Source organism: Nyctibius grandis, chromosome 3 (assembly GCF_013368605.1).
Source record: "Nyctibius grandis isolate bNycGra1 chromosome 3, bNycGra1.pri, whole genome shotgun sequence".
NCBI classification, from domain to species: domain Eukaryota; kingdom Metazoa; phylum Chordata; class Aves; order Nyctibiiformes; family Nyctibiidae; genus Nyctibius; species Nyctibius grandis.
In genome coordinates this window covers 97,814,683-97,831,069 of record NC_090660.1, presented here as the reverse complement: position 1 = coordinate 97,831,069, position 16,387 = coordinate 97,814,683, and the positions used below count along the sequence as shown (strand labels likewise).

Sequence of the window (16,387 nt, the reverse complement as noted above, 5' to 3'; positions counted from 1 at the left end):
ATAACTTTCTGAGGATCATTATTAAAGATAAGTTGCAAGAAAAAGACTAGTAAAATGACTGTGACTAGTGGATTAAAGAGGTATCCAAATGGGACCCTGTGCGTAAACCAGGCCAAGACAAAAAACATTTATTCACTTAATAAAAAATTTCTTCTTCATTATCAGGAAAAACAGGCCCATTGAAGCATCTCGGGTCCCAGAAAACTGGCTTGAGTATCCTCCTGAAGCCTACTCACAATTCTCCAGGCTCCATTGCCCAATATTATCTGGGATCTCAAGAAACAGATAGCCAATGAGTTTGACACTAGATATATCAATTCCAAATATCATCATCTTTTCTGCAGAGCATCAAGATCTCATACACTCTTGTTTGTTCACACAAATTATCGTCTTGGTATGTTCACAGAATCACAGAATCACAGAATGTTAGGGATTGGAAGGGACCTCGAAAGATCATCTAGTCCAATCCCCCTGCCGGAGCAGGATTGCCTAGACCATATCACACAGGAACGCGTCCAGGCGGGTTTTGAATGTCTCCAGAGAAGGAGACTCCACAACCTCTCTGGGCAGCCTGTTCCAGTGTTCAGTCACCCTCACCGTAAAGAAGTTTTTCCTCAAATTTAAGTGGAACCTCCTGTGTTCCAGCTTGCACCCATTGCCCCTTGTCCTGTCAAGGGATGTCACTGAGAAGAGCCTGGCTCCATCCTCATGACACTTGCCCTTTACATATTTATAAACATTAATGAGGTCACCCCTCAGTCTCCTCTTCTCTAAGCTAAAGAGACCCAGCTCCCTCAGCCTCTCCTCATAAGGGAGATGTTCCACTCCCTTAATCATCTTCGTGGCTCTAATGTTCTCCTCGAGGAGGTAATGTTCATGTTCTTGGTGTTCTTGACATACAGAGGCTTAAATTGTTCCTAATTGCCACAGTGGAGCACAGGGTGGGATATATCAATTTCTTCAACTGCAACTGCCCTTTGGGGTGCATCTGTATGTAGCATGCACCTGCCTGATGAACTTCACCAGCTGTAAGACTACTTGCCAATCATCTAGCTGTTGCAAAATACCAAGACAGCTCTGCGCCAGCTCTGACCTGATCACAATTCTGAGGACAGATAGTCACTCCAGAAAAAAAAACCAAACAAAAAATGCGTTCAGGCCACCCTGAAGCCCTTATATTGCAGACAAGGCCTTCTTCTGAGAAGTCCCAGAGAAAGCTGCTGACTTTAATGAGTAGGAATTTGGAAGCAATACTTCTGTACATGTGATATGGGGCAATTTGAGGACAGTTCTGTAAAAAGAAATGAAAAAGCAGCTAAACTGATTCTCTTTCTCTGGCAAGTGTGAGCAGTTATATAGAAACTTATTGAAGTGATCTTAACTGTAGGACAGATGGTATTTGTGCTTTAGATCACTGAGGGGGAACCAGACCTGGCACTCTTTCCAATAAAGCAAGCATCTGCAATGGTGCTTCTTAGTTACTGAGCTATGGCCACACAACAGAAGTGCTGTATCAGGAAAAGGTAAAGAAGAGATGATATAGACCAATCAAATTTATCCTTATGTCAAAGATGGAGATGAACTTCTAGCTATAGAAGACTCCTGAAATGAGTCTTACCAGGTGTGGTGGGTTAACCTTGGCTAACAGCCAAATGCCCACCCAGCTGCTCACTCACTCCCCCTCCTTGCAGGGGGTCAATCTTCCTTGTTTTCTTCCCTTCCCTGTTCCCTCCATCCAGGCTCCCAGTAGTCTATTTCTCCTTTTGATTTCCTCTATCAACATACTTAGTCTACCAATTCAAGACACTGAAGCCATCTGGGTACCAGTGGTTAACAATCCAGGATTCAAACCTCACCAGTGTTGTGCAGTGGAGGGCTGTTGTGCTTGTGTGGAATAAATGTTGCTTTTCTTCCCCTTTTTCCTTTTTAAATGGGTATCAAATTACATGCATAAAACCCTTTAAAAGAATGTTAAGTCAAATACTTGAAAGACATTAGGGAAGAACACGCTTCCAACTCCTTAAAAGCAACCTTAGTTTTGCCCTCTTCCCATTATACTTAAACATTATAATGCATTCTTCAATTATAGGACTACAGGTTAAAAACTCAGTTAAAGAATGGACCCGTAATGGGTCAAGCAATCATAAATGCATCATTCCCTAACTCTTGAGCATTTGATTTCATCATCTAAAGTGTTTTAGCACTTTTTTTTACATTTAATGAGATTTAATGAGGTTAGTTGAGAATCATCCACAATTGTCACATCACTATTTTTCCCAGAAAACCAATAAAATAAACATCACAGATGAATATTCTCCTTCATATTTGGACTTATAATCTGCTTGTTAGAGATGGAGGAAGGCTTTCAATCCATAGCTCAACATGGGCAAGTCTTAAATAATACCAATAGATTTGAAAAAGAAAAAAGCAGCTGAAGTGTTCTTTCTTCTTTTAGCTCCCACTCAGTAAGGCAGAGGTTCCAGTATTGCTACACTTAAGGTGCTTTGCCGGGTTCCCAAGTGCTCCTGGGTATCCGAGGTGCAGTTATGACTACAGCTCCTCTTGAAATTTGTGCTTGGCAAAAATGTACTTTCCTTTCAGACATGGATCACATTACAGTCACTCTTCTCACTCTGTACTAAAAAATTGCACTAATTTGAGAACTGGATTATACCTCTACTGACAAAACATTTCTGCTAGCATACTATACTGTTGTCCACTTAGTAAGTGACAGTTTTCACAATAAGAACAGCTTACTGCAGATGCCAGGTGAAGTTCACTGCACTGATTTTCAATTTAAAGTTGTAAAATAGTTTCTTGAATTGGCCATCTGCAAAATCCTCTCTCCCCCATACGTTACAATGGCAACTGACAGCAGCAGAGGCATTTCAGATAGGTATTCACTGATTAAAACTGTCAGGCTATTTTTCAATGAAGGCATTTCAGCTCTGGAATTAATTTCTCCCTAACCCATGGTCAAACAGCTTATGTTTGTTGACTTCCATAACGTGGGATATGGAATTGCAGAACAAAATGATCATGGTGTTTGGTGACAGGACAGTTTGAGGACCATAGGATATAGTAACTAACATTCTTTCGAGGTGCTCTATTTTGAGAGGATGCAATAAGGGAAAGAAGATGAACAAAGGAAGAACTGAGCTGAAATCAAGCTAGATTAGTGAACTGCCCCATTAGGATTTAGGTAATATGTTTTCTAAAGTGCTAATTCTAGGGTAGCATAAGTATCTGTATAAAAGGTAGGTGCAGGGAACACAGCTTGGTGTTGGAAGTGATACACCCCCTCCACGCGCACATGACTGTCGAACCTCAAACTTAGCAGCACTCGGTCCTTGGCGAGCTGCTGTTGCCATAGCAACAGCTCTTTAAAACATGGAAAACAGGTCAGGTAGTTTCAAACTAACCACTGTTTCCAATGTCGCTGTTTTCCCCTGTAGTTTTGAATTAGCCCACCTCTGAGATGATCAGTGGGCTGTTGCCATAGAGTCATCAGCCCGCAGAGAGGAGAAAATAAGGCTCTTGAGTTTCACAGGCCATGGGGATGCTTAAGTAACACTGAGTTTGGCCTCCCTCCACCTACCGCTCCTTCCCTCAAATCCTTCAGAAATCCTCTTGAGAGACACCAGCTCTTTTCCATCTCTTTTTCTCTGCAAATATCCTTTACTCTGAAAACTGTTTGGGGCTTACATTTTTTGGTTTTGTTTTTTAAATAAAAGAGCATTGCACAATTTGGGAGTTAAATCCTGTAACCACTGAGTGTAAGTGAAAGGTACATTATTTGGCCATAACATCATTCCTTCAAAAGGCTCTATGTTACAGTACCATTCAAAACATGCTAGCAGTTGTCAGAGAACTTGGTGTAGGGAAAAACAATCTGTGTAAACCAGGTCTCTTTGAAACCTGTGACAAGGAAGTTAACCAGCTCCAGAGACAACAAGTGAAACAGCCGAGCATGTACACACCAAGCTGCACTATGATCAACACACTCCTACCAATTCCTCCTCTGTTTCTCTAAAGTAGCACTGATGGTGGGCTGCAGACAGGTGCTCACATCTCAGTGAATCATTAGTCACAGACAAAATCCCAAAGGACAATTGTCAGTTTCATTTTTTAATTTAATGTCTTCGTTACTTTAACTGAATCTGTCCGAATGTAGACTTACTTACACAGGTCTTTATCTTGACTCACAATGGTATTCTACTAGTTAATGGAAACTCTTCGTAAAGACAGGAATAGCAATGAAATTTCTAACTTTGCAAAAGCAAAATAATAAGCCTGCTCCACCCTATACACACACATCACAAGCACCATGGAAATATCACATTTCTATCTCCATGAACATTTTCAAGATAATAGTTCTCATCTTGAGGTGATTATCCATCTCTGTAGAGTGCATGTCCGTCTTGTGTGTGGATGGCATTTAGAACATGTGACTATAATTAATGGCAATCTTAATGTAATGATTAATTTCAATGAAAAATAAATTATCATTCTACAAAAGTGATAATCCAATTGACACTGCAGAAAAAAAAACCCCAAACATTTGCACTAGAAGCACATGAAGAACAACCTTCAAAAAATATAAGCGCCTCCTCCAGGTTCCAGTGGGACCAATGCCCAAAGAGCTCCCAGTAAGGCAGCCTCCTCTTCCATTCACACACTTCTTGAAGTAATTCCCTAAGCCAAAAAGGCCAACCTTCAAAGAGGACACAACAAAATAAGAGAGTCATTTTAGGACAGTCCATTTTTACTAAGAGAATTTTTTGGATCTAGAGAACTTTTTGGGGTGATGGGGAAGTGTGGTCTGCAAGTGTCTTTGAAGAACATTTTTTCCTCCATTCTTACTTGAAAGAAGAATATTCAAATATAAAAAACAGCTAAATATATTGGGCTGTAGTGACACCATGAGGGAAAAAAAATTTAAACATCTTTTTAGAAAGTTCCACCTAAGTCACATCTACAAGCACTACAGCACGTTTATACAGTATCATGTAGCCAAGGTTGCACAGTTTGCAAAGTTCCTGCTTCTCAGCTGAACACCTAACCTTGTCCATGAGCCCAGTCTGCTGCAACACCAAGTAAAGTAAGTTAAATTCTTAAAAATGGTTTACACTAACTTGTTCTAGTTCTCACTACGGCACACCAAAAATTGCCAGGGAAATGCAGTCAGGGTTCTCAGCTAAGCATCAAGCAGCTTTTTGAAACAGCTATAACTATGCTACCGTACCTTTAGAGCTTTCCTGCAGAGCAATTTTGTCCTGGCGCGTCTTATTTAGGTTAAGAAGCTAAATTTTCTTACATCTGTACAACTCCTACTGTCAACACAAATGTAAATGTAAGCAATACCAAGATCTTTAAGTAGATGTTAAATAAACATTCATTCTTCAGGTATTTCTTTCCTAGGAACTAGGCATACTTGCCCTAAACTAAGGAATACTGAGAGAAACACTCTAAACTGTGAAATTTCTATCCCTAAACCTAAACGCAGTTTCACATTTATGCGCACAAATGACAGTGGTTTCTTTAATAATGTGAGCAGCTCAACTTAACATTGCCATCAGTAGGAGCTTTGCCACTGACTTTAGCAAGTATAAGATTAACCCTTCTACAGAGAGTTTGTCAATAGCTGCAGCTTTATATATTGGGCTTTCATAGCTTTATTTTTACATTGTTACTCATACAACACTATCAAACAGGTAAAAAAACTTGCCAAATTCATTTTGTGGCTTTGTTGGGTTGCCCCCCGCCTTGGGTGGTTTTACATAGGGTTTTTTACCTTTTTAGGTACTGGTGCTGTCTACAAGGCACACTTTTATCCAGACACAAATAACAACAACAATGAATGAAAAAAATCGTGTCTCCAAACAGTTAGCTTACAGCTTTACACAGCACACATCTCTATAAAAAGTCTCATATTTTTCATCAAAAATAAAATGACTAGTGCATAGCAATGTTACAACTCCCAATAAACAAAAGTAAACGTGGCCTATCAGGCATCTATAAGCAGAGATCTAATGTAAAAGAATAACATTTAGATTATTTTAATGTATACATTTCACACATTACTAAAATACAAGTAAATGAGAATAAGTGTATTCTTATAGAAATGCAGATTTTGCTTTCAAGTTTCATAGGCATTCCCTTTTATCTCTGAATTATGCAAGTTATAAGAAAAGGAAATAAAATTTACATATAAACCAAAATATTCTGGGCAATCCCTTGTTTTGGTAAACGTGTACTAAGCCCAATCTAATCAGATATCTGAAGATATTAACTCCAAATAACAAAGAACTCCATATATTATGAGCCCTCTAGTTGAAGTCAATGCCTTAATGCAGAAGTCTCTTTCTTCAAATTCTACAAGTTATTTGCAAACAAAAACCACATAGAATTTTTTCCATTCTTCATAAAGCTCAATAGTATTAAATGTCAGACATTTAATTTCCAGTATTTTGTTTATGAAATATTGTTAACATCTATGCTTAACATAGTCTACACATGTTACTTATTGGCTGCTGATGAAAACATGAGGCACAGAAATCCAATACAAGCTTTTTGATTATTGAGAGTTAGCCACACAGACACTGAACTAATCCAAAAATTTTTTTCTGTTAAATTGGTAGAATCCTATCTGACAAGTTCTCATGCTCTTATTTGAGTCAACTAAAATAAAAAAAAAAAATTAAAAAAAAGGTTAAAAAAGCTAAACCGGAAAAAACACCTCATGCTCTTTACCAAACCACATAATGAAGAAATCCTCTTCAAAACTAAGGAGTTACAAAAGCTAACTTGCAGTCTTGCAAAATTCCAGTCACCCACTCTTCTGAGGCAAGTTTTATTTTTACTTTTCATTACCGTTAATCATCATAGCAAAGAGTAGGAGAATAGATTTTGTTTCTTGGTGGTTAATTTGCATGGTACTGTCATAGAGATGATTTCAAAGAATTCTGCTGAAACCTTGAAGTAGAACACACACCCCTTGGTGTCAGCACTCAGTTTGGGGATCAGACATTACACACAAAGGTGTGGTATGCTGTCTTGACATTAACAGTGATTCATGCAACACAGAAACTATTTGGATTAAATATCTTGCCCCCCCTCCCTTTTTTTTTTTGTAAGAGAAAACAGCATAGAGAGACCTGAAACTGAATTGGTTTGATGGACAAAAAAGGATAGTCTAAAACTTGCCCAGCCAAAACTGTTTTTTCCAAGTATTTCAAAGCTCTTTCTAGGCTATACACATTACTTAGCTATTACACAATGATCTCTAAGAGGTATATTAGTACAGACAACTGGTTACTAAGGTAACAAGATGTTACTTTAAACCAGCAGCGCTGCCTCAGCTCATCAGCTTCACTCATTTCTTTCCTTTGTTCTCCTTAAACTACACACAAATTACAGACCTGCTGTATAACTGAATATATACACTAGAGCTACGCTTCAGGCTCTCCATTCGAGCTAATGAGGAAAAAAAAAAAGCAGGCGTTCGATGATGCAAGCATTTAAACTCTTCGAAGTACTTTCATTCTTAACTCTATATTAAGAATTTGAAAGTTGGCTGAAAAATAAATTTTAAAGTGTCTTCTCACTAGAAACTATTTTGTAATTAAAAACCACATTGCACATTGAAACTTTTTGACATGATACAATAAGATGGCAGGGATGCTTTAAACTTTCAGGAGAGAAAGCATGGTTAAGTTTTATTGACCGAATCTCGCCTGAAATTCTCCAGAGGCAGACTCATGTTTGGAAGTAACAGTTGACTGCTAATTGCAAAAATTGTCAAGGTTACCCAAGGTCTAGCTCCTCCAAAATACTGACGCTCCTAATAAACAAATTAAGTATGTCACTATTTTTGAGAGCTTGTAAGACCTATGTATTCTCAACATCTTTTATGATTACAAACATCAGCTGTCAGCAGTAGCTTAAAAAGCCATAGGAAATAAGGCCATCAGAAACATTTACAGGAGGAGGTAGCCTACAACAATACTCTGCTCCAAGGGGGATCAACTCCACCAAAACTATTCCTGACATGTTTTATCTAACCAGGTCTTCAACACTCACAATAATGGCAACTTCTGCAACCCTCTGAGGCATTCTGCTGTCATACGTTGTTATCCTAATAGACATTCTTCTTACTATTTAACTTCAAATAAATTGCTGCAATTCAAGCCCGAGTTCTTGTCTTATCTTCAGAGGATATGTCAATGATAAGTAAAAATCTTTAATTCTGTTTTTCACATGTAAGAACTCAAAAAGCTTTCTGAACTAGAAAGGTGTTTTCTGTGCTCTTTTAGGATACAAAACCTCATATAATCTTTGTCAGATGGCACGATTCACCTTCCAAAACTGCAAAAGTACATCACTGGCACTTTGGCATGAATGACTCAGTGATCAGAGCAACAGCTTTAAAATAATCTTACTATTTTAAGATAAACAGAAAGGAATGGTTCTGTTTACAGCCTAAACAATTTAGTTATATGTAAAACCAAATTACTATGCTTGATTTTCAATTATTTACTTCTATAATAATAGAGGAAGAGAAATATTCAAGGAGAAAGGATCCCATATTCAAAATCAGTTGGAGAAACACTCTGCTCAGGAGGTGTATTCCCTCACTCTCTGCAAGAAAAATAATTCTGCTTTTGTGGTCAGAATATACAAACAGGATTTAGTAAAATCAGTCAGTATTTGACTTGCAGAGTTTTAAAAAAATATAATAGGTTGGCCTGTTCTCTTCGCCTAATAGAAAAAAAAAACACAACCAATAATACATTTTTAGTTTACGTGTCAGGCTGGGACAACCTCCCCTACTGCCTGTCTGAACAGCTCCGTGATAAGCCTAACAAACCACGACCGTGACCTGCAAACCATCCACAGTGAAATCCTAATACGAATCCCTCTCCCATTGAATTACCTCCACACCTTTCATTTTTTTAAATAACCACTCAACACACAAGAAGCTTCTGTACCAGCTCCCTATTATAAGAGATACAGAAAACCTCCACTGCTGAGGTTCATACTGTCCTCACAAAATGAGCTAGATAAAGCATATTATATGTGTTATATTAATTTTACAGTCTCTCCTCTGTTAGCTGTGTCTGAACTGAAATGAACAAAATTCTGCATGCAGACTGTCAACACCAATAATACCTCTGTTTATCTCATATGCATACGGCCTATGCAAACCCAGAAACCTAAGTTTCATATTTGCTTAGTTAAGAAAATGTTCTTCCTGTCAGCATCTGGAAATGCTTCATGATATTCAAGTGTGCTGGTTTTGGCTGGGATAGAGTTAATTTTCTTCGTAGTAGCTTGTATGGTGCTATGTTTTGGATTTGTGCTGACAATGCAGAGATGTTTCAGTTACTGCTGAGCAGTGCTTACACAGAGCCAAGGCCTTTTCTGCCTCTCACACCACCTCACCAGAGAGCAGGCTGGGGGTGCACAAGTAGTTGGGAGGGGACACAGCTGGGACAGCTGACCCCAACTGACCAAAGGGATGTTCCATACCATACGACGTCCTGTTCAGCATACAAAGCTGGGGGAGAAGAAGGAAGTAGGGGACAGTCGGAGTTATGGTGTTTGTCTTCCCAAGTAACCGTTACGCGTGATGGAGCCCTGCTGTCCTGGGGGTGGCTGAACACCTGCCTGCCCATGGGAAGTGGTGAATGAATTCCTTGTTTTGCTTTGCTCGCGTGCGTAACTTTTGCTTTACCTATTAAACTGTCTTTATCTAAAATCACAAGTTTTCTCACTTTTACCCTTCTGATTCTCTCCCCTATCCCACCAAGGGGGAGTGAGTGAGTGGCTGTGGGGGGCTTAGTTGCTGACTGGCTTAAACCATGACATCAAGCAACTCATTAAAAACAAAGAGAAATGAATATATGTTAATACTTAATCTTAAATTTTCAAATTACTTAGAGGAGAAACTGAAGTGGTTGAAAATAGATGATATACATTTATTCCCATTAATTAGAAAGAAGACTGTACCAAACTCACTCATCTGCTGCTTAAACAAAATCAGAGTAAACCCAGCCAAGGTTTTAGACAAAGAAGTATTTCCAATGAAGCTACCTCAGCCTAGCTTTATTATTGAAGTTTTAATTAAATTCTATATGGTCTTCAGTCATTTTATGGTATTTACTTTTTTAACGGAATGAATTGTCACATTATACATTTATAAATGTTAACTAAAGTGCTCAGTATCTGCAATGCTATTATTTCACAATGATTATATTCTAATGTATTTGTTCTGGTTGAAACCCAGAGAAATATTCTGCCTAGGGTAACAGATGGCTTTTTAAATTTTTGTTATTATTCCAGAATCTTTAAGTCACCAAAATGCATCTATTTAAGCATGATACTGCAGTTACTGCAAAACATGGTCTACATGTTCACTATTTAATATTTAACAATCTGGATACCATTCCTGTTTGGAAATAATTCTACTGAAGACAGAAATCATTACCCTAACATCGCTATAATAAATAGATTTGCCTTTTTACATTTTATCGTCTCATAACAAATAGTAAATGACTCATTTAAAATGAAATAATATATTCAATCATTGCAAATTAAGTTTAGCAACTCATTATGAGTAATGGTAATTCACAGGTTATCATCAATTAGATATCATTTCACTGTAATTCATGTAAATCCTTTGTTAACAGTGTCCCACACTAACACACATTACTAAGGGGCAGAAGGATTTACAGAGCAATTTTATATCTTAATGGAGATGTAAAATGTCATGATACAGTAAAAATGTAAGCAGCAGGTTATTAAACAACACATACACATAGCATGTCAATCTAGCAAGCTGATTTACCTGTTTTTCCCCCACATGATAAAAATTCCGAGCACTTCTTGCTTATTAAAAGTTCATCTTTTTTAGTGAAAACTGCCTTCTACAATGCCCATAAAAATGTGATAAACGCTACACAAAATATCACAAAATCTTCAAGTGTGAAAGACAAAAAAGAAATTTGAGCAAGCTGCTTCAACACCACCTTGCAGTTACACTGCTCATTTAATACACAGCTCTCTCCAGCATGTACCCATCTCATGGAAAACATTCCCCATGGAAAGAACAAAGCTATTATAATAGCAACATGGTCATACGAATACATAATATCTATAAAAAACAGCTGTTCTTAAAAGGACTGGTCACTTAGATGGTCGAAACAAACACATCATTTGCTCTAATTCGGCGCTCTGATCCAAACTGCTGACTTGTCAGGTAAGACTAAAAGTTGGCCCATTAAACAGTTAAGCCTCGTTATGAAAAGCTGCTTATACCATGCATCATTAACATTTCTATGAATATCATATCCACACACTATATAGCTTTACCACATCTTTACTTATTTGAAGACATTATGCTGCTTTTTCTCACAATGAGTAGTATCTTGTTGATTGAACTAACTGGCATAAAGGTTTGCTGTGAATAAAACATCACTGAACTCCACATAAAACTGACAGAATTAAGGTTAAAAATATTGCTTTAACTTTGCTGCCTGCTGCATGTCCCTTAAAAATAATGAAAATGTGTAAAAGCATTGCCTATAGTCTGATAGTATTCATTGAAAACAAAAATCCACAATGATCCTTGAGTGTGAGATATATATTAAAAGTTTAATACAAAAGCTGAAGTTTGAATAAACACTAGTTTGTTTTTTGTAATATTTATACCCAATTAGACCTTCAACACTTCTATTGTAAAGACTGAAGTGAAAACAAACCAAAACATATACAAGCACTTCCCCAGAAATACATTTCCCTAAGATTCACTGATATAAAAGACCCATACTTTTGGTTTTCAGAATTTATCATGTGACAACAAAAATAAACAATAAAATAACTGAAAACAAAGATCAAAAAAAACAACCCTATAGAAATTCCTAGTCACAGAAAAGACAACATTCAAAAATCTTTAGGATAGTCTGTTTTTTTAAAAAAGCAAGAAGAAATGTTGTATAAAACAACCAAAACAGCACCTTAAGTCATGAAGCATACATAACAGGGTAAATTTTGAATAATATAATATTCAAGGTGACTATACAGTACCAGAATTACATCTAGTTAAAAGTTATTTGCACTATACTTGATTCAATACCATGCAAAACTTGAAGGTCTGCACTGGCAATTTTTTCTCATCAACTCATGGAACATTACATCAGCACAGACTGATCATTGAGCTGAAGGCCCACAGGACCAACAGTCAGAGATGGATGTCAAATTCCCATATGGCATTAGTGGAAAAGAAATAAGATCAGCTTTTGAATATCAAAACAGATGTACTTCAACAGTGAAAACCAAAGCATAATTATGCACTTACAGAAGAAAATATGCTGCTAAAATTACTGTTTTTAAAGCTCAGATTGATGACCAAATCATCTTATTTTCTTAGAAAAGTCTTCTATTTTTATTGGCAAGGAGTTTTTAAAACATTTATGTCAAGCAGAAAACTATGCCCACACAAAAACTTTCAAACCAGACCTAGTGCTAAATTCATTTTGCATTATTTTATACATTCATTTATCCACCTTAGGAGAAAAGTTTCCTGTGTCATTTATTTACGTTATCTAAAAACATCAGCAAGTGTGTAAGACTGCTACGTCTGCATTACATGTATTTGTACATTTAAACAAATAAAATAACTATGTATTGTTTTATCAAACAGTAAAATGTACTAGGAATAGGATAAAATTATCACTGCTACCTAAAGCAAATATACCATTTGGCCACAAGAATTAGCTCCCAATTCTGCAGGTCTCACCTTGTACACAGAAATAAGCAAAGCAATTAGTTGCAGAGACTTATAAGGATTGTTATTGCTTCGTTTTCCCTTCTCCCTCCCACCTCGATGGCATTTCTGCTTCCCTAGTTTATGTTGTAACAGACACATACACTAATAAACTTCTGAGTCTTTTCATTCAGTACACTTGAGTATCAATTCTTAGCATGGCACTGTCATTCTGCCTTGGCTCACAAGTAAATCACTTACTGGCTGCCTGCACTGGCATGCTATGTACGACTTACAAGGGTATATGGGTAAGAAAGAATAACGGTATCATTCAGCAAATGAGTTTGGTGACCTCCAACTTAGAGAGCATCCCTCCTCTTCTACATAGAAAGCTGGAGCACTATTAGAATATACGAACGTGAAGTTAGATTTTGAACATTTATATTTAAGTTCTAGTGTATCAATCCCTTCTTTAAATAAAATTATGACAGTCAGCATTTACTGTTAGGATCCCTTTCTAGATCCCATTAAGGCTACTTTCAAACAAAATAGAATGGAATTATTTAGTACAAAAAGTTTCTATTATTTATCCCTTTCATGAATCATTTAAAGACTTCATGTCAGCAACTGAAAACATTCATGTTGATCTCTCAGAGCAGACAATATATTATGCATGCTGCCCACTGATTTATCCTTTCAGAAAGTCTCTCGCAGGCCACCAATACTGCCACCCGTTGTCTAAAATGTAAATAGAAGTGCTTCTAGAATATATAAATAAATAATAATTGTCTATGGTTCAAACCAGCAGGCTGTTAAAACCCATATCCTGTGTAACAGCAGCTGGCACCAGATGCTTCAGAGAAATGTATTGTTGAGTGGACTACTCTGAAGCACTACATCCATTATTGAAGAGTCTTCCTAAACTCTTTCTTAGGCTGGCTTATCTATGGGAAGTATTTGGCTTCTGTCATGCTTACAACAAAATCCCATCCCTCTGTCTCCTCCCACCCCAACTAACTACATATGTCACTCATGCAAATAGCTATTCACTACTTTTGAGTCCTATTCGGTCTTCAATCAGAATCATTTTGTGGAAACAAGCCTTACAACACTGCCTTTTTAGGAAGTCAAGGGTAAACTGCACATCACATAAACTTCCACGAGACACTGGAACAGTCTGAGAATACATCTCAGAGAAGTTGTGGATGCCCCATCATTGGAAGTCTTCAAGGTCAAAGGCTGAACAGGGCTTTGAGAAACTAGTGAAAGATGTCCCTGACTGTGGCAGGGGAGCTGGACTAGATGACCTTTAAAGGTTCCTTCCAACCCAAACCATTCTATCATTCTATGATTTTGAAGTCTTTGACTTGCCAGTTTAAGACCCTAGCAAGGTTTGCCTACAACACAGACAGCAGTTAGTTTCTGCAGATCAGACCTCCTCAGGTTTGGTTCTAGGACAAATTCTTATTTCAAGCAGGCAACTTCATATGTACAAGCAATGTCAACAACTTCCATGGGATTATCTATGAGTGAATTATTAACGAATAAGCACTTACAGAACCAGGATCTTAGCATTTACAAGAAGAATCATTTTTGCTTGCATTTCTTAACAAGTAATGGAAAAGATAGGATTAACTTTAAATTGTTCTAAGGGCAATTTTATTGCTACTATAATAATCCTACTTAAATAATGGCCAGTTATTTTCCAGTGAATAGTGCAAATAATTATTTTGTTAGTCAATAATCAGGATGATTACTATTGCATTTTATGGTAAAAAAAAAAAAGCCTAAAAAAACCCCACCCAAACTAAAATCCAACTTAATCAAAACTCTCCAGCAGCAACAGCTTGTACTGTGCTATTTAACTGGCTTTACTCCAGTAGCTTAAATTTAAAAGTCAGCTTTATGTAGAAATGCAGAAAGTGAAATCTGGGAAAAAAATCCCACACCTACAGCTGTCACCTAAAATTAAACACAACATTTTTCTCCAAATCCCAAGTGCACTTTCAAAAAGGTGCCACGTGATCGTATTTAGCTACTGCACTGCAGTTAAGAACATGTTTAATCTACAACAGATAAACTAAATTCTTTCATTCAAACACGTTAAAAAAAAATAACAAAGGTGAAAACCAGGTATAATTATCTACGAGTCTCTGAACAGTAATTATTTATTTCATTTTAATAGCAACCTATAACTTAGGAACATTTTCTTTTTTCCCCTGTTATAATTTGCAACATAGGAAAAAAAGAAATAAACTACACATATTTTGGAGGGGTAAAAAACCCACCCTAAAATAGACAGACTAGTGTTAGATGAGCAATTCTATGTAGATAGACGTGCGCTATTGGAATAGTACCAACAAGCTGGCATCTGTAAAACAGTAGGTGATCTGAACCAACTACAAGGAGACTGATTAAATGGTGCCAATCTAGTTTAAAACGCTTATCATTTTACTGAGATACTCAGCAAACATGACAACAATATTCCATGCCTCTAGCTATTTATTTCTTTTTTTAAATAGAAGTGGGTCAAATTTTAAAGTTGTTATAACACACAAATTATGAAGAATCAAAAATACTTTAAAAAAAGTGGTTACAAAGAAGTATATTCATAATCTCACACACCACTCCTCATTAAAAAGGTCCTGCATTAAGCAAATATACTTATTTCAACAACCAGGATGAGGCATTAAGAGTAGATAATTGGATGGTACTCTTGAAAGTTTACCTATTTTACTTGTATTAACATAGTTATAGAAAGGGATTAACTATTTTTTGCACAAATAAAATAAACAGCATGCAAGAAAGTAAACAATAAAAATGTACTTACAAAATCAAAGTCTCCATCTTGAGGGACCTTCCAGTCATCAGGGAAAACATTTTTGGATATGTGGTAAGGTTCATGCATGTTCTGATTACAGTTTTCAGGGCTTTTATTCTTGGAATCTTGTTTATCAAAGTAGTCCATGAAAGAAGGTCTTTGAACTTGTGGTGAAGCAGCATTTCCTTAATTGATAGAAAAAAAGAAAAAAAAAGTTAAAACTATTTAAAAATTAAAGATTTACTGCACTATAAAATAAACTCCATTTATTAATTTTCTTGGATTTTACAGAAACTAATACAGTCATTTGTATCTGGTGTAAGCCTCCATTTGTCCCCTGGGGATCTTTGACATAAAAGCTCATAGCCAAAGAATGATATTTTTGTAGCAAGATACAATGTGGAGAAATGTTCAAGACATTTCAGAGTTGCACATACATAATATTACAAGTTACTTCATGTGATATCTATTTGCTGTTATAGAGACTGAATAACATAAGGTACGAAGCATCCCTTTGAGTGCTGAATGCCCCTAACTTCAAGGCCTGGTCCACAGGCACTTGTAGGAAAGCAACAGAGTTCCACCAGTTTCACCAAAGGTGCGATTTAAAAATTATTTTGAAAAAGAACTTGCAAAAAACAACTAAACTCTGCCTAGACACTGCTTAACTAAATTCATTGCCAATGAGGTTTCTCAGCAAATTATGGGACCACAGTCTACACATGGCTGCAAAGGACCCTATTGCCATGGTGCGGAAACCCCGGGGGATTTTTGCCATCATCTACACAGCTGCAGAAGTG

General features: G+C 36.9%; 1 protein-coding gene across 2 annotated transcripts in view; it reads right to left on the bottom strand.

Moving 5' to 3' along the window:
* The window catches only part of STK3 (serine/threonine kinase 3), a 153,483-nt gene that overhangs the window by 32,777 nt on the left and 104,319 nt on the right, over positions 1-16,387 (bottom strand). For both annotated transcript variants that reach the window (XM_068396881.1, XM_068396882.1), the window contains one exon: positions 15,597-15,772. In XM_068396881.1, coding sequence (XP_068252982.1) covers positions 15,597-15,772 — 176 coding nt within the window. The remainder of the gene's footprint in view (positions 1-15,596; positions 15,773-16,387) is intronic.